The following is a 25003-nucleotide window of genomic DNA, read 5'->3' as shown; positions in this document are numbered from 1 at the left end:
GCAGTGAACAGGGAAGCCTGTAATTTCTAGGACTATTTTATCCTCCAAGACTGGAGCAGATTTTCATGAAGACCAAGAATCCATGTTCTATCTTCAAAACAGAAGTCACGCTTACACAACTTCACATTGTCTAACCAACCACACCGTTTTGTGACAGCATTTAGGGTTACTCATCTTGCATGGCTTTTTAACCACCCTTCACTAAGACCGCATATCAAGTTCTAAGATTGGTCACCCTGCAGGCTCCTTCCACATTATTATCAAGAACCAGATTAGGTTTAGCCCTCAAGGAAAAAAGTACTGAACAGCATTACCATGCAGGCGAACTCTTCAGCAGCTATGTCCCATATGCTACAACTGGCTCTGCATAGACTTGTTAGATCTTGTCTATTTGATTTAGTGTTTTTCCAACAGGTTTGGAACCCAACCTAGATTGAACAGACATTAAAGACAGGTCTTGCTAACACAGAACGGCTCCACTCAGCTCAACAGCCTGTCACTTTGTGTACGATAGCTGAAATTCTCATGTTCATTGCACTTTCTTTTTTCAAATGCATACTTCTACTTGACAGGCAGTCTGAAGGTACGGTGACACACTAATGCTGCATTAGATTGTATAACCACAACGTGTACAGGCCTCCTTTGCAACCACATGCTTAAATTGATAAAATACTTATTTCTGAAGCTCTTTTACCTATAGATATGTAACAGAGTACTATGTATGTTCATAGAGAACATAATGGATTCTCAAAGCCATCAAAACTCAGGGAAGAACTCCAGCATTAAGGAAGAGTAAAGCAATTTAGAAAAGGCTGTGCATGTCAATTGTTTCAAATTAACATAGGGGAATTCCAATCAGCTAGCTGCTTACTGCCCCCACTAAGAATAAAGACTTTCTCTACTCCCATGCACTTCTATCCTTAAAATTACCAGCTGCTTGCTTCTTTTGTATTTCACAGAATAAGACACACAATACTTTTAATGAGAAGTAAAAAGCCACAGTAGCCGAAGACTGATCTGCTTGTACTGAATGGGGAAGCAGATGGACACTGAAACAGTTTGCAAAATATTCCATCCTGTTTCTCTGCCTGTGATAAACAGTAAATTTGCTGTCAACTATCAGTTTTGCAAAGAATACCTAGCTTTGCTACCAGTGACTCTTCCACACCACATCTTGTTTCAAGAAGAACCTTCCTCTCCAGGCAACCAGCCAGGGCCCTCATTTTAACATTTCTCAGCTCAGATAATTTTTACATTCTTTGGCCATGCGTATCTCCCACATAGCTCTAACTCTAGCTGCCTAACTCAAGCATCACTTAGCAGTATTTCTACCCCAAGCCTAAATAAAACTTTAGTGCAATAAATAAGAACAATGCAAATATGCCTTTAATCATGCTGAAAAATCAAGTTTCACTGATTAAGTTTTGCTTTTATTTAGAAAGACAGAAATTTACAACAAATAGACATCCCTCATAATTAAATTATTTAATAAAGGTCAAATCCTGAGTTAGCAAAAGTTATTGCTTCACTGAAGTTGCAGAAATTGCTAACAGGCATTTTTATATTTTTGGCTCCTGGTACAAATTCTTCACACAGCACTTTTTCAAAGCTTTACATCAGAGGCGAAACATAAGATAAAAATCAAAACCGAGGAAGACAGCAAACATCAGTGCAGCTTTTAACTAGCTGTGCATCAGCTAGAGTACAGTACGAAACATTTGTTGCGATTCAAGACACAAGAGTTATGAACTAAAACTCTGCTTTTCAACTCATTAATAGCACTTTTAAAAAAAAATAAAAAATGCATAATATAGGGATTGTAGTTTCAAATCAGATACAATCAAATGAGTGATGGTTAATGCACATGTTAATGTAGAAAGACCCACTGGTTTTAAGATACTGATGGCCAGTTCATTATGATTACAATAATTAAACCTCTTACCTAGTCCATGAGTCAATTGACAATCTTCACAAACGTACTTTGCGACAAATTAAACTGGTTCTTGCCACTGTCATACACAACTACAGAATAATTTGAAGGAAAAATACCTGATCGGGGAGCTGCTGTCCACCACAGATCACACAAATTTAACTGTCACAAAATTTTCTTTCATGTGCCCTGCAAACTTCCCAGTACTAGCATGTTTTTACTCAAAATGATGATGCATGCACAATATCTGCTTTGCATGTGATTTGGCAATACTCATGAGATGAACAAAATACTAATCTGTACAATTTGTAGCATGGTATTGATGTCACAGAATGTTTTATATATAGTTTGGAAAAAAGCATGAAGAAGTTTCTTCAGATACATAGAGTTCTTTGAATTTCAGAAACTAACATTAACTATTACACTGCACTGAAAAAAACCTGGGAGTATTAAAAAAAAAAAGAGGTCAGTGACTTCTGTACTCAAAGCTTGTCAATTAAAACTGGAAGATATTCTAGATCACTCAGTCATTTATAAAACCCATCCTGTGGAAATAAAACAAGAGCAATCCAGAGATATTAGACATCTTTTTAAAGATGACTCTTCTTGCTATTTTTCCTTATGGAAAGCAAACTATTTTAAAAAACAGTTAAATGTATTAGCAAAGTGCAATACTGTCACATTACCAAAAGTCTCTCCAGAGGAGATACCAAAAATTCGCCAATTCTAATAAATTAGAAGATAACTTGAAATTTAGAGTAGATGAATTATAAGACATCCACGTCGAGGAGTGGGGACTTAGCACTCTTACATACAAGAGAGCAAGTCACATGCTTATGTGCTGATACTGAAAGATCCCAACAGGAACAAAACTACAAGATGGTTGTTAAGTCAAACTTACCCACTCGAGTTATAACACTGAAGAGACAGGCAAAAGGGTGCGAACTAAGTTTTTAACAGAAACGTATTATTTGGAAAAGATAATCTAGATAAATAATTACCACATTCCATCACTATAATATCAATTTTTCTGCATTGTGCATTTGCCAAGGACTGGGAATGCAACCTACACAAGCATCATAGCCTTCAGTGTTCATTCAGTGACAAAAGTAATGTTTAGGACTTTGCCACCTCTGCCCCGCCACCACGTGAACAAGTATCTTCTAGCTGAAGGTCTTACTTCAATAGGATGGATAGGATTGGTAGGCGATAGTCCCCACACGTGCGTGAAGTATGGTTATATTTTACATAACAAAGTCATTTCATGAGACCTTTTCATTACAATTGCCATCATATTATGCTGACGTTACCTCCTCCAATGCAGTTTTAAGAAACCCACTACTCAAACTGCCATTTCAGTGGAAGAACCACAGTGAACCGTATTCACATTGACATGAAGTATCACTATATCCCCAAGAGAGCAGTAGTCTTTAAATAGTCAAACTGCCAAAGAAACACCATTTGTTGCCGAAGTACTTTAAAATCTTGTGAAAGTCTCTGGCATCTTGTTAGAATGTGTTTGCTACAACAGCATTCTGCGCCAAAGAGTTTACCCTATTAGTGCTGCATTACTGTCAACATTAGAAGACAAAAAGGTCGTAAGTGCAGGACCAACCAGAAGAAAACGTCCAGTTTGGAAACCTCTCCAGTAAGGCACAGAGTTGAGGCGACTTTTGATCTTCCCCAAAAAAGTAATGTGCTGCTATGGCGAGGGAGACTATTCCATCTGAATGCTTTTCTGGGGCCTGAAAGTGAGAAAAGGGCAACACAGTCTTTATGGTTGTTCATGGCTTTTAAACATAAGATCAATCCAGATGTACTTTTCTACAGACTTAAGATCTATGCAACAAACTTCATCCTGCAGCTCTTTGTCCTGTATGTTAAAACGCTTCCTATCTTCAAACGTATTAGTCTGATTACATGAGTTCAATTTGAATTGAATTTGCAACTAGGTATTTAGATCACAGGGCCTCTGACACGTTACATAGCTTGCACATGCTTTAACTTCAATGTTTGCATATGTGTCAGTTTTGCTGACAAATCAAGACATGGACTCCAACATAGTGTTTATACTGATCCTTCTATTGCGAATCCTTAGGATGAAAAGCCTTTTCTGTCTAGCTTTGCCACTACCAATCTTGCAAAGCCTGTCACACCACAGATTCCTGTCTGCCTTTATCAATTACACTCAGAGGATTACTTGGTTAAGTGTTCAGACTGCCTGATCCAGGAAGGAACAAGGGACTTTCTGAAGTTTCAAAGGTTCTCCTAATATTTACTCAAAGAATAAAACACTGTTAAACCTATAATAAAAACATACAGATCTGCACAAAGTTCTTCACTGGCAAGTTAATGGCAGGGGTGGATCATAAATCCCACTGGAAGAGCGATGCTGGAAGCCTTGCTTCCAACTGAAAATAATGTAAAAGAAAATTCAGAAAACAGTGCTTTTACAACCGTCTTCATCTTCAAGACAGGTAAGTTTCCCACTGTGAACTCCCTGTAATTTCCCAAAACCAAGCAAACAAAATACATGAAAAGGAAACTACTCATAATAAGAAAAAGAACTCTGAAATAACAGTAATAAAGATAAAATTTCAAAACTATGAGGTTAAGATGAGAGAAATCCAAACTTACGACCTAAGACCATGGAGACATGGAAAATATTCCCCCTTTGGCTGTTCGGCAAGTTAGTGGACTAAGCATCAAACATACACGTGAGCTGATATATAAAGTTGAGGGACAAATTAAAAGAGGGAAGCTAAAATTAGGATCTATCAAATAAAGCAAAGCTTAAGAAAGTTATTATGACATTTTTCACATAAGAATGCAGAAATGCTGACAACAGGGCAGACCAAGGGATTGCCGGATTTCCAGCAGCAGCATACCCACCGTCAGTTCAACCCAGAAGTGCCACGGTGTAGCCTGCAGCCCGCGGGAGTAAAACACAAAGTAGTCTCCTCCTAAGCTAGCAACCGGCATACCATCCCCAAGAGACCAGGTGGACAGAGCCGACCCTTCATGTGGCCGAACGTACAGGGACATGTGACTTGGACCTGCAGAGACAGGGATATGTATCTAGAGGTATCAACAGGTGGAGGTAGAATAACCATCTGTTTTCCTATACAGTAGCATGTTATCTGTGCATTACTATTCATATCTTCCAAAACATGATACAACTGTCTCCTCTACAGAAGAAGCTTCGATTATTTTAAGTGGTGAGATAAATGAGATTATGATGTAGGAGAGTGACAGAGCTATAAAATGGACTCTAAGAAAGGACTTGATATAAAAAGATCAAGGCTTACTCAAAACAGACAAGGTTATCAGTCCCCCAAGTAACAACTGCCACACAACACCCACAGCTTCTAGTGTGTTGTGAAATTGAATTAATTGATGCTAATCTCACAAAGCTCACTATTTTGGGAATGGCACTAGAACTTGCAGTACTGGATTCAAAACCTGATTTATTATGGGCATAAAAATAAATACAAATCACAAATCAGAAGCTTCAGTCACTCACCAGATACTTCAAAGCTTAACCTCACAGAGTTCCAGGGCATCAGCTCCTTGGACAGAACTTTAAAGTGAATGGGGCTTCTTGGAAAAATTTCTGGAGCAGGAAGATACCAGTTTTTCCTGGGGGTGTGGGGAGAAATGAACTCTTAACTTCTTCTCAATGCAACACTCAGAGGTACTAAATATGAGAAGCCAATAAGAACTTTTTGTATAGTACAGCTGACTGTTACTAAATGAAATATTCAAAATCTACTGATTCTAGCAGAAGGCAGTAAAAGTAGCAGCTTGTGGCCAGAGAAATATTTAAAGGGTATATTAATAGAAAAATAGTCACCAGTGCATTGATTCATTAGCTTCATCTGCCCTAATTTACAAAACAATAAAATAAGTAAGAATATTTGCATGTCCAAACTGCTACACTCTTGTTCACAAGATTCCTGGGGTATGAGAAACAGTCAGAGAAGCTAGTTTTCTTCTGTGGAGACCAGCTACTCTGGACTTTCTCTGCTGTCAGCTGAGGTGAGGGGGGGAAGAAGGGAAGAGACATATACTCGTACCCTGAACTGCCCTTTAGAAGGCACCCCCTTCACCTTTTTCTCCACTGGTGCTGACATCAATTTTGCACACGTCAATTTCTACAGCTCCTGCAGCAGACCCAGCAATCTCTTGCAGAGATTCTGACAGAAGACACTGCATCTGGACAGAGGTTTAAGTGTCTCCTGAAGTGGAAGGATTATTTACTTTTAGACCAAGGTTATCCTTACTTCCTCTTCCCTTACACAAGCAAGATTGCATAAATGACCAATTTGCTTTGGCACTAAGTGCTCAAGTGAAGCAGAGTTCACACCAACCGGAACATGAAATGCACTGGCAGAATCCAAGGAAGGCCACAGAAAGGAGCCTGCTCCTCGCATGGAGTTCTAATGGTGTCATTGATTTCAGGTACATGGGGAGTTATGTGAGATATTCCATTATAATCAAATCCATTAATCCATATACCAGAGTCACTTTTAACCACATTTCCATCTAGATCATGAAATCTTCTGCTTGTGTGCTACAAGAAGAAGAAGAAAAAAAAAAAAAAAAAAAAGATACACAGAAAGATGATGGAGCGTGTGCAGTCTGCAGGAGTCCGAAGTGATTCTGAAATATCCTCCTTGTCAGTCCTTAAGGTCTACTGCATTTTCAGTATGCACTGAACACATATCTGAGTATTTATGACTACGTAGAGAGAATTACTCAGATAAAAGAAACATACCATAAAAACACCTACATTCAGAAGAAGACTGTGCCTGTATTTGCTCATCTCCCATCACTTTCACTTTTAAAATTATCATTGCTTACTCAACTCTCCCACTTAAAACCCCCTAAAAAAACCCTGCTCTTCTGACACAGATAAACTGACCACAGAGATTGAACAAGGGAGACATTAGCAATTCTTTCAAATCCAGGAAAAATTGTTAGAGCTTTTAAATCTAGCAAGAAAGGGAAGGTTACTCTTTTTGGGGTGGGGGGCAGGGAGGTTTAAGCTTTGAAAAAACCAAACACTTGTGCAACCACAGAGGCAATATGATATGCAATGCTTTTCTTACCTGGAGAAAGACACGCTTAGGCTTTGGATTATCTGCATCAGAACTGTAAGGAAAGAAGATTCCACTACAAACGAGAATCAGAGTGACTACAAACACAGTAGTTAAAGTTATTAGCGTCGTTTTTGTACTTTTGACAAGGTAAATGAAGTTAATCTAGAGAATAAAAAGACAGCCGAGTTATAAAACTGCAAGACTTAAGAAGTAAGACACTATTTGTATAACTCTAAAATCCAATTATGGAACTGAAAGTACATTTAAAAGATACCATTGCAAGTACCACCTGACACAAGACACTTCTTTGTAATCTCAGTATTTAAAACCAAAAGGAATAAAGTGAGTACTTCCCAGAGCTTTCAAAAATTTCCTGTTTTTTAAAACATCTGCCAGCAAAAACATAGAACCTCTGTAGCAAGGGCAGCAGAAACACCCCCTCAACTCCCCGCCCTGAGAATTTTTTTGTAGTATATGTACTGTTCAGTCACATACTATACTTCATGTAAAACGAATGCCTCTTCAAACTCCAGCATTAAATTGCATATTTTACACCCATCTTTACTACATCATCATAGAGCAGATATATTTTTGTAACCCTTGCTTCAATGACTTTTCTTTGACTAACACAAAACATGGAATCTTTAACATGTTTCCTAGAAGTTTCCTGTAACATATATTGTTGACAATAGACATTGTCAAATTATCATTAACTTCAAGTATTAATTTAGAAAAACATTGATTCTAAACTCTAGAGAAAGTTTAGAAGTTTTAAACAACATTTACAAATTCTACTTACAAAATAGGATGACAGAATCATAGTGATGACCACAATAAATCCTGCCAACACCACATCTGGTAGAATTTCTGAACCACTTCGTCCCATGATAGGTGTAAACATTTCAAATACAGTCCAACTAAGATACATCATATACAGATAGGGAACAAACATTCCCAGCATGTACATCATGACAAACTTCACTGTGGCACCTACAGGAGACAGAAAAAAAACAAAAGACAAAACCATAAAAGCTTAAAAGGACATAAACACACAGCTTTACTAATATATCCATATACTGCTGCAAGGCCCAATACACAATACCGGTCCTCATCCCTGACCTGGATATGGAAAGAGGATCTCATTTTGCATAGTCAATGCCAATACAATTCTTCCAAAAACACCACAAAACTATTCTTGTATTACACAAAAAAAAAATTAAACAGGTGTTCTGTCCCAAGCACTGTTTAAATATTACAGTATTTTTAACCACCTTTACTATCCATTAAAGTATCTGATCACTTATTAATAACCTCACATAGTATTGTTCTTTTTAGTCTGAGACACAGGATGTTTTTCAGTGTATTTTTTTTAAAGAGCTTCTCCATACTTTCAAACTGTCTTTAGTTCAAGAACACTTCTTCTTGTTACAAAAATGTCACATGGTTACTTTGACTATTCAAATTCAAAGTTTGGTATTTCTTCTGCTTAAATAAGAGTTTGGAGGAAACATTCAATATACAATAGTAAGGGCAGATGTTTCAAAATGCAACCTCCCCCTCTCAAAACTCATACCTTTTTGGCTGAACTCTTTATGGATCATCAGCTTAGCGAGTAAAGGAAATGCTACCCATAACGTACAAATGAATGCTGAACAAAGGCCCATCTGGGTAATCACAGTCAATGCTATAGACCAAATCATCAATGAAGCATCAAAAAAAATATCTCCCAGGTACTGCTCATTCATATTCTGTAACAAAAAAAGCAAATACACCCACTACTGAGCATATTCCATGTATCACATCTCATGAGAACACACAGAAAAATCCTTATTTCTTGGACAACACCACGTACATGTATTTGTTAACATACATATACCAGTTCACACTCACCTTTCCCAAACAATTACAAAACCCACTTCCAGATAAAAGCATGACAGATCTACCCAGAACTTTCCATACAGTCAAAGTTCACTAAGTTCTTAAAACGTCTTCAAATACTTGGATGAAGCTGGATTTGGCTGACAACTTAGGCTTCCAACATTCCCTTGACCAAAGCTTGTACAAATGACTGAGAAGAACAGCAAGCTGAATGACTAAATATTACTGTGCCTAAAACCTAAACCTAACAGGCACAAGTAGTCGACTTCTGCCCTGGAAAAGCATCATCTGTCAGATAACTCATGGCACCACCTCAAGGACCTATTTGTTTTTTAATACAAACCCGTTAAACTATATCTACATATATGAGATTGTTATGAGCTATAATTATGACATTATTATGCACGTTAAATTGTATTGGTTAGTCCATGAAGAATTCTAAGCAAAAAAGGCAGATAGACAGTAATCACGACAAATGACAGCAATGGAAAGATAACACACCCCAAATCCCCAACAAGCCTTGCAGGGGCCTAAAGGACCTTTACCTATTGCAGAAAAGAACATGGACTATCAAGGGCTCTGTTCCTTCTCCAGATGTGGTCAAAACAACTAACAGTTGGGATAACCATATGGGGAAGGTTGACTACTCAAATTTTTACAACAGCTTCATTTAGAAAGCTCTGTACAGCACAGGTTACTATATTAGAAGAGGGCATACCAGAACTAGAAATTCTGATAGATGTAAGAAAAAAGCTCTCATGTGAACCATCTGGGGAAAAAAAAGGTCGTATTATTTGCTTAGAAAGTTATGAATATAAATGACAGCACCAAAACAACATGCATAATAAAAGGACAGAATAAACCAGAGAGAAACAGAATTCCAAGTTTCACAACAAAATGTAAATTAGAAATTAGACTAAATAAAGAATAAAAATATTAAAAGATACATAAGGAGGTACCATACCAAAATAAATTATTAAATTTAGGGAACCTGTCATGCAAGTACATTCAGAAGCAAGAATCCAGTAAGGTTCAAAGAACATTCGAGTATATATGTAGATTCTGTAATTATCAAGAATATTGAAAGGTATCAGAACACCTAAATTCTCTAGCTGTTGCTCTGCTCTCTTATCACTGAAGTGATAGCAGGAAGGGAAGGTGCAGACAGGGAAAGAAACAGCACCTTATACTGTATTCTACTAGGCTTTTGCATTTTTTTCCTGAAGCAGCTCCTAAAGGTCATTAGCAAGGAGAAAGCCTTAAATCCCAAAGCTCTTAACTCTCTGATTTAGTAGAGCAACCCCTATGCTTAGATGAAGCAATTTTTACAGCAACATTTTAAATACTTCTGTCCAATACAGAAAACATTTTGCACCTCTTTAATCAACTCAAAAATTAAGTCTTCCACAGATTAAACACTACATTCCCTTTCAACATTAGCAATGAAGTCAAGCTTACCTTGTAGAAGAACTTCTTGGCTAGTGTATGCACAAGAATGAGCTTAGCGGCAGCTGCGGTACCATACAGAAACACAGAAACATAGAAATGGGTGTACCAAGAAAGAGACCGCCCAATGACAGAGACGAACACTGCTACTATAAGGACTGTCACCAGTGTGCAGACCCAACTCATCAGTGTTAAGCCAAACGCAGTAAAGAATTTCTTCAGGTTATGAATAGCTATGAAGAAGAAAAAAAAGTTGCATTCAACAGTCATGTATTCTACTGCAGACTGTCATCAAGACTGTAATTACCCCACAGTGTAATTGCTGTAATGACCAAAATAAAACTGCATGAGGAGTCCACTCTTAAGATTTCTTAACAGCATGGTCTAAATCACTGAACCTATTTCTTTGCAAGCCTTTTTGCAGTCTTCTCCACTGCAAGATTTATTCCCAGGGTCCTAGTGTATTTTGCAGATTAACATGTTCCCGATAGTAAAAATTTCTCTAGGGAACCAGTGGAGCCACTCTACCATCTATAAAGTCATCCCCGTGTTGTGTGTTCCCCACCCCCCCCCCCAAAAAAAAAATTGCTATTCTTGTAACTTTTTCCTACTCTAAAAATGTTTGCTGGATTTTGGGGTGGTGGTGGTTTTGGTTTGATTTTTTTTTTTTTTTAAAAACAGATATGTTCCTACACATACCTGAAGAGGTCTAACTAGAAGATTTAAGTTGTTTTACACCCTTTATTAAGCTTTGTTATCTTTTTCCCCATTTGTTGTTTTCTTATTTGCTCCTGCCTTTGGACAGGTGTTAAAGAAACATGATTCTGAAGCCCTGCCTGTGCTAACAGAACAAAGAGTTTATACAGATATTAAGCAAATTTTATTTTTTTTCCATTTTCAGATCTCTAAAAGATTTAACTTCAATCTTCATGAAAGGATAAGAGACATAATCATGATGCATAAATGCTAGAGATCTAGGCCTATCATAGTCTTTCTTCATCATAATTATTCACAGTTCAGAGATTTAAACACAAAGCAACTGCTATGGCATGCTACACACCTAAAATTTATTTCTGAAGTTCATCTAAAAACATACCTTAATCGCCTGAACACTTCATCTGCTAACTGCTATTTGTTAGAGAGTAATGTGATTTTTTTTTTTTTTAAGAACTAGACTTACCTCTGGTTTTGGGCTGTAATACTTTCTTGCTTAGATAAAGAAAAGCAATTGCTGCTGTAATATAGTTCATGATGGTGCCAACACGAGCAGGATAAGCGAGGACAAATAAACCAAGTACATCAAAGAACACAACATTTCCATGTCGATACTCATAAGATTTAGCCAACTTATCTGATGTTGCTAGGTATTTTAGGACAGCTAGAATATTGTCACCTATTAAAAAAGCAGATACACAACATAACCACATCAGGGCTGACGAATTAGTACACAGCATTCTTCTAAATGTAAGTGTTCTTAAAAATAAAACTGTACTGAAATATCCTCAACAAAGACGTGAATATAGAATTGATTATTCCGAAACAGGTATTCGATGGTATGCGCAGCATAGTATTTTCATGAGTTAATCTATAGTGTCACTAAAATAAGTGTACTTGGGAAGCTTAATGTATTTAAACACAGGCACCAATCACCTCTTCCCTTCCCACAGCACAGCCAAAACACATGTGATCAAGTGAGAACAATTGTTCTCAACTTTCATTTTGCTTTTACTTGACCTGTAAAAGTGCTTACTGTCTGAAAAGTTTGTCTTTTTTTTTTTTTTTTAGCTGTGATACATTTAGCAAGAGATGTTCTATGTAACTACCACGACCAGTAAAATCACCTTTCCAGCAGGAATTTAGAAGTGTTACTTCCTGTCTTGCAACTGCATTGGCGCAAGAAAGTGTTTAAAAAACTCTTATTCATGCTGGTCATCTAAGTTGGCTTCTGTATAAGCTAAAGAGGGAAATGGTCAAAATCCTGGAGGCATTTAGGATTATGTTAGTTTTTCCTGGGAAACTCAAGGTCTTACTGAAATTTTCTTTACTACAATCTGTCAAATAGCCTACTATGGGCACAGCCTGTTAGTAGAAAATAAATCCTGTTTATCCACAGTGTATGTGCTACCATGTAAGTTTGACTTGAGATCCATTCTAAAAGAAAAACCTCTGTTGGCAGATGAGTCTCTATGCCACCAACTAAACCATAAGCTCCTCATGATGAACATCAATCAATAAGAGGACTTACTGAGAGAAAAGGAACGCAGAACGCAGAACAATTAGGTATCACTGGCTGGATTATAACCTTAATTAGCTTCCACAGCTACTTTCAAATCAACATCACTGGATGCTGATAAAGTTTATCTTCCCAAGTTGACTAAACATATTTCCTTTGTATTTTAAAGACATGCATTCAGTTAGTTCTCTGTTCTTTAGAACGTCTAGCATGTTCTAAATGTGTAATTAAAATTTCTTGTGATGGTAGTCTTACAGCAAAGTGAAAAAGCAGCTACAACACAACTCTCTACTAAATTACCGAATTCTTGAAATACCAACCTGCTCTCTGAATGGAATCTGTTAAAATTCTGTCTGATGTGTCATATTCTGTATGATAGATGTAGCCATTTTCAATAAAAGCCAAATCTATTCCTACAGAGAAAGAAAAAGCATGTTTGAAATTATGTAAGCCTAAAACCTCAAAACAAACATGTGAAAACCTCAGATATATTTCACACAAAACGTTGCTCTACTTCGTAGCCTACTGATGATTCTTAAAGATGAACAAAACAGTCTGTTTTGTAGAAGCAAGACTAACTGGGATTCCACATGTATTTAAAAAAAATACACTTTTAAAACATTTTAAAATATCTGTCCTTTCTAGTGTATTGATTTGCGGGACATCTGTACACAAACTGACCTCTACTGGAAAAACACATGAAAATACTTAATCATCTCGGCTTCAGAAAAGATGTACAAGGTGTTTTCCAAACATTGACCAGTAAAACATCAATAGAGATCCACGCTGAAAAGTAATAAAAAGCAGCATTGTGGAACTATAGAAACACCTTCTCAAAATACCAGGTGTGTTCTTTTTACTTCTAATTTGTAAACAGCTTTTCAAATAGCCAGTCTAAAAACTCTTAATTTAAAAGTCCAAATAATTTGTAAAAATAAACAAACAATATTTACAAAAAAAAAAAAAAAAAAAAAAGGTTTTCTGCAAGATTAATTATACATTCAGTGTATTCCAAACCCACACGCCCTCAGCTGCATATGCAAAAAGCTGCTGTCTGCAGTCTGAATCCTCATAATTTTGCAGAGGTTTAACAAAGCAGACCTCAATTCTACCAATGGACAAAGAGGAACAAACTAGTTCTTTAACTCAACTATTTCATTTCTATTTATTTAGAAAAAACAGAGGTCAGTGAGAATTGATTTATGATCCAGGTACAATTCTGAACAAATAAAGAGCACATTGTACAAAATCAGCTACTTTATTTTCAGGCTAGAAGTGTACTTTGGAACAGTTCAGAATATGCCAACATGTTTTGTTCTAAGAATCAGTTCAGAAATATCACTTCTTGAAAGTGACTCCAAAGACAACCTGTGCCAGACAGCAAGGATTTTACAGAAGTTTATGTTCCTTTGAACTGTGTTTGCATTGTGTGTTCCACATTTTTTCCCACTGGTCATTCTCTGCAGAATGGATACCAAACCGTAAACAGATTAGCAAAACCAAAAACTGCTGTCCTGTGCTCGATTCTGACAAAAAGAAAAAATAATGAAAACGCATTAATCACTAAGTCACTATCTTTAAAAAAGATGATTTTGGTTTATCCATTAGGTACAGATATTTAATTCCTGCACGCAGGTTATTAGCATCATTACCAAAAGGTTTCAAAACAGAATATTTAATAGTATACTGTTAATTCCTGGAGTGTTTTCCTGATTTTCACGAAACTTTTCTGCAATGTAGTTTCTTTCTGGAAAACTGCAGTCTCCAAAAACATCCTTAACAATCTACACAACAAACCAAACCTACAGGCTCTTGCCTTAGAAAAAAAGCAGGAAAATTTACTGCCAAACTGAAAGACAAACCAGATTTGAGGACCTTCACATAGTGAACTGCAGAGCAGTCTCCTTATTATAAACTTACAGTAAATGGTTGCCTAATGCACATTGACATGTCTTCTGATAACATACCTGGAACATTGCCAAAGTCCCTGTAGATACGGAAGTCTGTATCTGCTGGGATAATACCACTCTGAAATATTTCCTGTGCCACCACAGAGGCAAAGGGATGTTTGGCTGCAACTACGTATGCTTGTACCAACCAAGGATTCTCAGGTCCTAACAAAAGATGAGCAGAAAGTTCACAACAAATACCTTTTGAACTTCAGTTAAGATGTGTATCTTTATGGTAACAAATAAATAACGCAAAGGAACTCACTAGAGTTTTAATGCTGTTGCCCCACAGGGGAATTTAAATGCATTAAGTGCATTTGTTTTGGCTGAATGACTCCCACTTGAGAGAAAGAATTAGTTACGCTTGGGGGAAAAAAACCCACTGACACCTTGAGTGTTCAGTGGCAGAGCAGACAAGCCATCTCCCAAAAAAGACTCAGCACTAATGAAGAAGTCACAACCTTTAGCAGGGTTTGCAATTTATCATCTATGTATCACAGCTCAAAACTGTTGTAAAAAGAAAAGTCTCTCCACTAAAGCATTCAATGCAAGTAAACAATTAAGCAGCTCCAGCAGCAGAAGGAAGTCTGCAGTCCAGCTAGGATGGAGCAGAAGTTTAATTGTAGCCTACAAAACACAGAAGTTTTGCTGTGAAAATTAAATAAAGCATATGGAAGTATGAGTATGCAAGACATAGGAGATACCCAAATCTTTTTTCTCCGTATTACTTTGATGTAAAAGGGAAATACAACTTCTGTAATTCTGTTCTACACAGGCTTCCCACCTATGAGGCAAATTCTGTGGCAGTGCTTTAGCCTACATGTATCTAAAGATGGAGAGCGACTTATTTGCTGCACAGGGTTGGGACAGAGGCACAGAGGTTCTCCTGTCTTTTGCTTATGAGTCACTTTCAATAATCCTTCAAGTCTACATTGTTTATTATCAAATTATCCCAGTGTAGAAAGTGGACACAATGCAAGCTCATACCTGTTTGAAAAACAAGTTCTTTTCCTCCTACACCTGCTGCCTCCAGGTTAATAAAAGCTCTAATTGACTTGGCCCACTCATGTTGTGTAATGAAGCCGTGACTAGCCTTGATGGGAAAACAAAAAAAATATAGGTCAAATATCTTCCAGACCAGCCTAAATGTTATTTTCCATCACATATGATCATAACTCAAGACTGGACAAGGCAGCCAGATCACTTACAACACAAACAGAAAATCCAAGTCTTCTAATTAAATTAATATGGACAATATTCTTAATCTAAGTATATTTTTCTCTTTGAAATCAAATACATTTTCCTCAGAATGTTAAGACTGGCATTTAACTAATATTTCAACAGATTAAATACAAGTCATATCTGCAGTTACTCTTTCCTTTGTCAGAGTCCTAATACACAGCTTTGATGTATGTTTTATAATTCTGGCATATTCTCACCTGCAAAATATTTTCTTCTGCACCATTAAATAAGAATATGACAGCATGCTGCAGGGGCTCTGATGATTTTGAAAGTGTATTAAGTATTTCAAGCATCACTGCGCAGCTAACAGCATCATCACTGGCACCTTAAAATAATCAGCAGAATAGTATGGCTTACAACACACACACAAAATTGCAACAAGGATAAGAGAAGAAAACAGCTTTATGTTATCTCAGTCACTTAATCTAACTGAGGTACAATTATGTCAAGCTTTAGTATATTTTCTGCTACGGTTTGCACCCTTTGTCTATACTAGTTAAAAGCAACAGCAGAAAGAAAAATTACGTTCAAAAGTTGAGCAAGTGAAGTACAGGTTATCAGATCCAATACTACTGTGGAAGAAAAGTAGACTAACCAGGTTACTAAGCAAGTAAAGTGGTAATTATTTATTTTTCTAAGACCAATACAAATAAACAAGGACATAACTTTCACTTACAGCATACTCAAATTTTAAAAAACAAACATTCCCACACAAGTCACCCTAAAGCACTCTACACTGTTACAATGCATTCAAGCAAGTGGACAAAACCTCAAAGTAACGTAAGGCCAAGACTGCAAAATAAAGCAAAGGAAACACCAGAATCCACACCTTTAAAACATTCTTAAAATGAAAGTACATACTATAATACAGTATTTTCATGATCAGATGCTTTCCACCACCCTTTTCTTTGTAGAAAACCCCTTTTGCTCTGAGCTCAGTAGTCTGTTCTCTGTTTGAGTTCCTCATCCAACACTATTCTAGAGTTACTTGCACTTCCTCACACCTCGTCCCATGCCCCGCCATTTTTTTATCTTTATTAAGGATCCATTTTTTAGCCAAGGTCTCCCATTGCCCCATTTCCCTCACTTCAGTGCAAGCTGTAGCATCTCCCTACCCCACTCTAATCAATAAAATCTGGGAGCAAACAGAGAAATTTAACCTCATTCCTTTAGGCCTGGGTTGCACATATGATGTCAACATGTATTGAGATGACGACGACAGTGTGGTCAGGCCTCAGCATGCTATTAGGGCAGACCCATTAGCTGCTAAAACTGTTTAATTTACACATAAAAAAAGCAGCTTTTCCAAAGCTTGTAACTTGGCAAAATTTAGACATATCTGCCCCTTCTGTGAAAAGGGCATATTCCTGATACAAATCTGTCTAAATTTTAGCCTTAGCTTATTGTATGGAAGTACTTTAGAATAAATAAATAAACCCAAAATCTTTCCAATACACTGTTCTCTAATCTGTTTCTCAGAAATTAATGCTTTGTTCTGCCAAAAGCTTTCCAAAAAGCCCCCCCCCCCCAAATATCTGATTTAAAGCCCTGATTATATTGCTACCCAAATTCATAGCTACACTGAGTTCTTTTATCTAACCTATGCCGTGTTGAAAACTCAGCAGAGAAGTGATTATAGTTTTCAGCAAGATTAATGACTTATCTGCCTCGCTGTGAAGCTAAGAAAAATAAAAGTTATTGGTTTCAACAGACATACAGATTTACTTCTGATTAAAGCAGCCCTGTAGCCATGGCTATGACATAAGCTCACAGAGAAAGTATCATCCTCAAATACTTCATATACAGCAAAACTGATGGGAGGTTAAAACAGATTTTATGGCAAGTACCAGTAACCTAAGAAAACCACGTTATCAGCTACATCTGCGATGATAATTTCAAGGATGTTTCCGCCTTCAAGTTTATTAGAAAAGAATCAAATAGGCCATATAAAATTAGTACCATTAGAACAATAGACATGCTTTAGGAGTTTACAGCCTGTTTTTTAGGAGTTTACAGTCTGTGTTTTTCTTTCACAAGGAACTCAAGCTTTCTAACACTGAAGCTCTAATCATTTACTGGGTTTTGCTTTACTCATTTTGTATGCATAAGCATCAACAGCAGATTATGTTTTATTATCTGATTTTCAAATACATTATTCATTGATCCCTGAGTCCTGCTGATTCTGGTTAAATGACACATTTTTGGTAATGAGAAAAAGCTGTAAGCAAATAACTTAGAGAAATACAGAATAGAAAACAAAAGGTTCTTGCTTAAGTTATGTGCATGTTTCACACTAAGAAAACAAAAGACAGAGCAATTCCTCACTGTTGTGGCAAAGGGCTAGGCTGTTTTGTGATTAAGGGCAAGCATACAGGCTGATTTCTGGCTCCTCCACAGATTTCTGCATAATCCTAGATAAATCACAAATATTTTTTGGCACCTCTGTGCAAGGTTGGTGAAATATTTTACTGTCTGAGTAACTGTAAAGAAAATAACTGATGTAGACATAATCCTGTGCTACAACCTGTCGAAGCAGAGACGCAATTTACATAGGGCAGTTTTCAATAATCGTTGTATTATGCTTGTGAAATATTCTTTCTAAGTCTAGGCAGCCACATTAAGACTATAAATACAGTATTAGCATCTCTGCAGTTCTTAAATCACAGAGCATGTATAATAATCATGCAGTTATTAAGTTTAATTTGGAAACTCATCTTGCCTAAATACAATTGAGGAGAAAGAGAAGTTCTGTATACTATCTGTTGGCAGAAAAAAACGCACAAAGAGTACGGCAAGTGCTCTGTTTCTCCAGCTAGTACTCAACTGTTTTCTCAATAATGAAGACTATTTGCATGTGCTAAAGAACAGAAGGTTTACACCAAAAAATAAAATATTGCGTGGGGTGCAAATGAAGAAACTTCAGTAAAAGCTGTGCTGTTGGTGCCTGAAATCTGTAGGTATTTTTCAACTGCAATAACAGGCACACACCTGTGGCTGAGTGTTACAACATATGTTTTCGTGCAGTTTTCAGTTCCCTACCTTCCTGGCACTGTTAAAACCATGTAGTTACAAAGCTGTTTACACCCTTGCTGCAATCATTATTTAACATGATTACACTCATAAAAATGCAGAGGGACAAGAATAAGAGAGTACGCAACAGTGAAAGTAGCAGTGAAAGCAATGTACACGCTACCAAGGCAACAGTACCTTAATCTTTGATCACTACAGTCTTTTGAGACGGAAGCTTTGAATGCAGAAAGAAAAAAAAAAATTGGCATAGCTTAAGGATATCACACTAAAAATTTTAGATAAAGTATGATACCAGCAAAGGGAGGGGGAAACACAGACTGGTTAGTGAGGGTGGGAACAGTCTCTGGCACAAAGCATCCTGTGGAAGGAAAGCCAGGATTAAATCAGTACAGAAGTATGGAAAGACCTGAATGACAGGTGGAAGCAGCACATGAACTACATGCATAAGCAGTGAATTACAAGAAAGGCAGATATAACCAAACTTTCCAGAAATCTAAATACAGTATCTGTAATTTGCTGGCTACCAGAAAGTGAGAGTGAAATCCTGACTTTAATAGGACCAACCTGTCACTCTAAATACTGAATCTCACCAAAATCAAGCAGACTAGTTGACACATGCAGTATTCTAGCATGTGGCTATAAGGTTCTTTGGTATGAGAAGACAGCGAGCCAAGCTCTGTGCCTCATGTAATATACAGAAACGCAGAATGAACACGTGGACCTACCCGGGGTATTTGGTACGGAATCAAAGTGACAATTGGATAACACTGCATGCTCAGCTCCATTTCGGGGTTCCAGCTTCACTATGACATTGGTTATGTTTGCATAGTAACTAGTAAAGCCTCCTAAAAAGTCAATGCTGAAAGAGCCTGTGGGCCTCTGTATGTCTACAGATATCTTGTGAGCATCTGTGCTTTCTCTTTCTATTGCCCTAATTTGTTCTAAGAGGTAGTTAACTGCAAGAACTTCATTTTCTGGACTTCCAACTGTTCTGGGCCCAATTGCTGTTATGTTGTCAAGATAGCCCCTGTAAGAGATAAATTACACGTTCAGCATCAACACGTTCAACATTTAGTATCTAAGTTATCTACAACTGTAACATTTTTCTACACTGTCCTATTTCAAAACTCACAGTAAGTGGAAGAGACTTTTAGACAATTACATGGTAACTGCAGTCAGGATGCCGAAGATCATTATGGTAATGAGCATATAGGACCAATCTTTACTCAGGGCTCGTCATCCTATCTATCATGGTATCAAATCAAACTACTGGTTTTCTGGCTTGAACATATCAATCCAAAAAGAAACAAAAGGGTGAATGGAGAAGCTAAAGATTTTATCTTTAGCAAGGTTCTCCATATGCATACATGCTCTCCCCTGAACGTCTGAAGAAGCACATTCTTAGCAAGATTTACACCAACTAAAAATTTGCAAAGAAGCTCTCCCAGACACTGAGTACTTTATAATACCAGGAGAATTAATCTGTGGAGGATGCATTGTTTGATCAGCCCAAAACAGCACCTTTAAGAGGCAGCCAATACAGAGCTGGAGCCCTTACAATATTTTCACCTACTCTCTGGAAGCGTCCAGGCGAGCTCTGCGCTCTTGCCAGGGCAGGGAAAGGCAGAAGCACCCTGCAGGGGACAGGAACCTGGCAACTGCCGGCAGAGGCCCCCACGGCCGCGGCCAGCCGGCGGCACTCCCAGGGCGCACACCCGACTAACTGGACGCTGCAGGGCCGGGCTCCTCCCTGCGCCGGCTCGAAGGCAGGGCCAGGCCGCCGCTGCCAGCCTCCCGCCGGGGCTCCCTGCGGAAAGCGAACGGCAATACCGCCGCCCTCGGGGAAAGGCCGGGCGGACTCTGCCCCCGGGCTGGCGTGACACGGCAGGGCCTCCGGGCCTTCGGCCGCCCGCCCGCCCGGCGCATCCTCCGCCGGCAGGAGGGGCAGCCCCCGCCCCGCCCCGCCCGCCGTACCTGGCGCGGCGGGCGCTGAAGTCGCGGGGCCCGGCGGCGGGCGGCTGGCTCAGCAGCTGCCGGTGCGAGAGCTGCACCAGCGCCCGCAGCCCCAGCAGGTACAGCAGCACCAGCGGCGCCCCCCGCGCCTCGGGCAGCGGCAGCAGCAGCCGCCGCCGCCGCGGCCCGCCCCGCTTCTTCCCGCCCATGTCGCGGTCGCCGTCCTCTCCCGGCGGCGGGTGGCGTTGGTCCCGGTCGCGGTGGCCGCCGGTGGCGCGGAGCCGCCTCACAGCCGCCGCGTTCCCCTCCATGGGCCGCGCGATCGGTCCCGGCTGCCGGCGCGAGCTCCGCCGCGCAGAGGCGCGATACGGAAACGGACGAGGGTCAAAAAGCGCCCGGCCCCCGCCTCGGCTGGGGACGGCGGGCAGAGGCGGGGGGCGTGGCCCCGGCGGGTCACGTGGGGCGGGCAGGGCCCCGTCGGCGCCCGAGCGCCCGGGCCGTTGGGGTCAGTTGCGCGCGCTGCGGGTTGTGCTGCGCGGCGGGAGCGGTAGCTTCTCGCCTGGCAGGCCCGGGCGTGCGTCCGGCCACGAAACCGAGGCCGGGAAGCCCTCGGCGGCGGTTGCCGGTGGAGGGCACCGGCCCGGTGGCGGTGGAGCCCTCTGTCCCGCTGCAGCGCCTGGGCGAGCAACGGCCTGACCCTGCGGCTGTCCGAGGATCGCCCCGTGCTTTGTGGGCAGCGTCGCCTCACTCACAAAGATGTACAAGGCTTTGTGTTTTCACGCCTTTTTTTTTTGTTGGTTTGTTAAAACACAAGGGAAAGTGTGCAGAAGCAATGTCAGTGGGGGAGCGTAAAGAGTGCCACAAACCACCGCAGCAGAGACGAGGGGTGGTGAAGTCTCGCAGACATGGCATCATGGCACTGGCAGTGGTCGGGGTTGGCGGGTTTCTTTCCCCGGCTGCATTATGTTTTTGGCATTTCGTAGCTGTAGCACTGCCCTGACGGGAGTTCAGGTAGCCGGTGGTGAAGTGCGGTAACTCTTGGAGGTGCTAGTGAATAGCAGCTTCTAGTGAAGTCGTGCCAAGGAGCGGCGGCCCGAGCTGTGACATGGAGCGTCGCCTCTGTCGAGCTCCAGTTGCCTCTCCCTGGGGGAGCATGCTTCTGCCTGGTCTCGTGGGGCCTTTGAGTGATGGGACAGAGCTGTTCGATGGTCATTTTTCCTACCTTTATCATACTGCTTTGCAACACACCTGGCTACTCCTGCAGATATCCTGAAAGATACTTGTCTCTTGTGCTGTGTGACGTAATCTGGAAACAAAATATGTAACGACATGATCCAGAGAAATGGCTGTTTCAATATATCCAGTGTTACAGATAAACACTGAACATTGCTGCTTTCTACCCTACCTCTGTGTTGCCACATGGAAGCTTCCTACCAGGAGCTGCAATACTCTTCAGGGTGAAAAAGTCTGAAGGAGTGGTGCACTAAGATGTGATGACTACGCTGTCTGCACACCTCGGGTGCTTCAGTCAATGTCCATATTCTGGCTTAATGAATTTTCTCATTTGCTTCACTGCACCCTCGGTACAGACAGGAATATTGCTTACAGTTTATCACTTAACAACTCCAGATTATGCTACTACATTTAAGACCCAGTAACATAGTTCCAGGCTGAGAGGTTTGTTTTATTCTGTTCAATTTTTTTTTTCTTCCTTCCTGCTTTTGCTTCACTTACCTGCGTTACCTCCCTCTTCACAAGTAGACAAAGATAGCCCCAGCTTTGGTTCTCAGAAGTAGCTTTTACATTAGGAACAGCTCTTCTATGAAAAATTCCAATGTCAAGGTTTTCTTAAAAATACAGGTGCATAATTAGTCTGGTGAAATGCTTGCAACACAAATAACCTAAGCTTATTAAATGTAAGCCCCCAAAAATGTGATGGAATGGAAGCTGCCCATTGAAAATGTCATATTAATAATCTGTATGATGGTAAGGTAGTACTACTAACATACATAAGAAAGATGTGGCCAGATAGCCGGTGTAGATCTGCATTTCTCCTTTGAAAATTCCTAAGTAGGTCTTAAAGTTGTATAGAGAAGTCAAACAAGGAATCAAGTATAGACTTTTATCCTTTATTTTGATTTCATGAATAATATCATCAGTGCTAAAGTACTGGGGGCCACTGCTCCCAAAAAACTCACCTAAGCAGCTTTATGCAGGGGCAGTTCCTCTCCAGCAACACATTCTGCTGCATTTCAATTTGACTCTGTCAGAATAGACCCTACATTATTGATCTGGAGGGTAATACACGATTTGAGAAAATAGGAGCTATGCATCATTCATTTATTTTGGCTCTATGCTTATTTGAGGATTAGAACTGTAAAAGAATTTCATCCTTTTCTTAATGGTCTTTTTCCTTTCATTCTTTGGGCAACATTTGAACTCTAAAAACCCCTCAGTTAAGAAAAAGACCTGACTATACTGATTTTGGTGACAGTCATACTCTACATGTCAAAACAATTTTAATATTCTGTCAATTCAAAATTCAGAAGTAATTTTGTGCTTTAGATCAGAAAGACTTATGATGTTGGAGTACCAAGAGCCCTTTTATCATCTGTTCTGAGCACAGCGTTTGGGAGGGCACTGTGCAATGTGAATTAAGCTGGAAGTATAGTGCATACATGTTTTGACATGACTGGAACATCAGGGTCAAATACATCAACAAATACAGTGCCTTTTATTGCTCTGTTAGTCTGGAATGACCGATTTAAGATAATTGGATCTAATTTCCAAACAAATGATTCAGCATAGATTCAGTTTGACTTTATGTCAAGAAGGCTGATGCTTAACCTAGTATCTTGCAATCTACGCTGCTTCGTTTTGTCATCTCACAACAGAGGGAAATCCCTTGTTTACTGAGCATGAATTACACTTGTAAACTACATTTTAAGCAGGAAAAGTAAAAATTCCAGTCTCTCACCCACAGGGGCTATGGGCTTGCTTTCTTTTCTAACTTAGTAGCAAAACCAAGGTAAATGATAGCAGGGTAACATGCTTGCTTAGTAAATAAATACAGATATGGACGTTTTATAGGTTAAGGCCACCATCAGTTATTTAGGGTAAGAGAAGTAGAATACTGCATTCAGAAAAGCATTTAGTTTTGATTAAAAATAAACAATGCTGAAGCATCCATCAAATAATTGGTAAGTTGTTCCCATAGTCATATTTCTCATTTGAATGTGACTTATTTGTGGTACTAATTTCTTAGCTTCGGTTTCCATCCATTGGATCCTCTTATATCATTGACTGATAAATTGAAAATCCCTTTATTACAAGATTTCTGGTCCACTGTAGGTATTAATACATCATGGTCAAGACTCCTCTTACATTCATCTTCAAGCTTGAGCTTTATAAGCTGTTACTTTGCCAGTCTTTTCATCCTCCTCCTCACTGTTCTCTGGTGATTTCCAGTTTTTCAATAACTTTCCTGCATTGCTGAACCAGAAGGAGGAGTAGTATTCCAGTGCCTACAGCAGTGCCAAATACAGAGGTAAAATAGTCGCTACTCTGCAGGGAGACAGAGCTGTTTGTTCGCTTTAACGTAAGCATGCTGACACAGTTTTGAAGTGTCAGTTCTGTCCAGCTGTCGTGGGAATCTGTTTCTGTCACTACAGCATGTTCCAGCCGTCCGCTCAGTGTCCCATAGCTTCTCTGACAGGCAGGGTCTTCCATACCAGCTTTCAGTGAAACTGGAACTCAGCAGGAAGCAGGAAACCCTGTGAGGAGGAGAAACAAGATTTTACATCCTGAGTTTCCAGGGCCTATTGTGTCAGCCTTTCCTAGTCACACCTGTGGCTTTGGAAAAATCTTGCTTCCCCGTGCTGAAGCCTGTTGGACCATTGAGCATCTGAACCCTTCTGCTGCAATGGAGCTCGATCTTCACTCCTCCCTCAGGCATCAGATCTATCCGCTCTTCACTCATGTACCCACCAGTCACCTCATTCCTGTAGCCACAGTGTTGTAACTGGAAGCTCGTATTGAACCAATTTTCTACACTGTCTTCAAGGGTTTTTTTTTTGGTCATTGCTACCCACAGTCCAGTCCCCATCCCTTAACTATGGCCCACCTCTGATTCTGTATACTGCAAGCTTAAAAATGTTTGTCTTGCAAACTTGGTAAGCATTCAGTATTGCTCTGAATCAACAGGTGTTCTTCTTCATTATCTGTAGCTATCCTAGTCTTA

General features: G+C 39.6%; 1 protein-coding gene across 2 annotated transcripts; it reads right to left on the bottom strand.

The window, feature by feature from the left end:
• Positions 1-1423: 1423 nt before the first annotated feature.
• On the bottom strand, positions 1424-21151 carry ERMP1 (endoplasmic reticulum metallopeptidase 1). 2 transcript variants are annotated; one of them, XM_087741674.1, is made up of 15 exons: positions 20785-21150; positions 19536-19837; positions 15978-16105; positions 15526-15631; positions 14557-14703; positions 12910-13002; positions 11537-11749; positions 10369-10589; positions 8606-8780; positions 7832-8022; positions 7042-7194; positions 6301-6503; positions 5454-5569; positions 4823-4986; positions 1424-3675 (listed from the first exon to the last, which is right to left on the bottom strand). In XM_087741674.1, the coding sequence occupies exons 1-15, from the start codon at positions 21072-21074 to the stop codon at positions 3511-3513; spliced, it is 2667 nt and encodes an 888-aa protein (XP_087597800.1). In that variant the 5' UTR covers positions 21075-21150; the 3' UTR covers positions 1424-3510. The 2 variants fall into 2 exon arrangements, with proteins under 2 accessions (XP_087597800.1, XP_087597801.1); XM_087741675.1 differs by lacking the exon at positions 1424-3675 and having other exon boundaries at positions 4849-4986; positions 6449-6503; positions 20785-21151.
• Positions 21152-25003: the final 3852 nt, after the last annotated feature.

Source organism: Nipponia nippon, unplaced genomic scaffold (genome assembly GCF_047370975.1).
Source record: "Nipponia nippon isolate SJK-2023a ecotype South Korea unplaced genomic scaffold, ASM4737097v1 scaffold_8, whole genome shotgun sequence".
Lineage (NCBI taxonomy): Eukaryota > Metazoa > Chordata > Aves > Pelecaniformes > Threskiornithidae > Nipponia > Nipponia nippon.
This window is presented reverse-complemented; position numbering and strand designations above follow the sequence as displayed.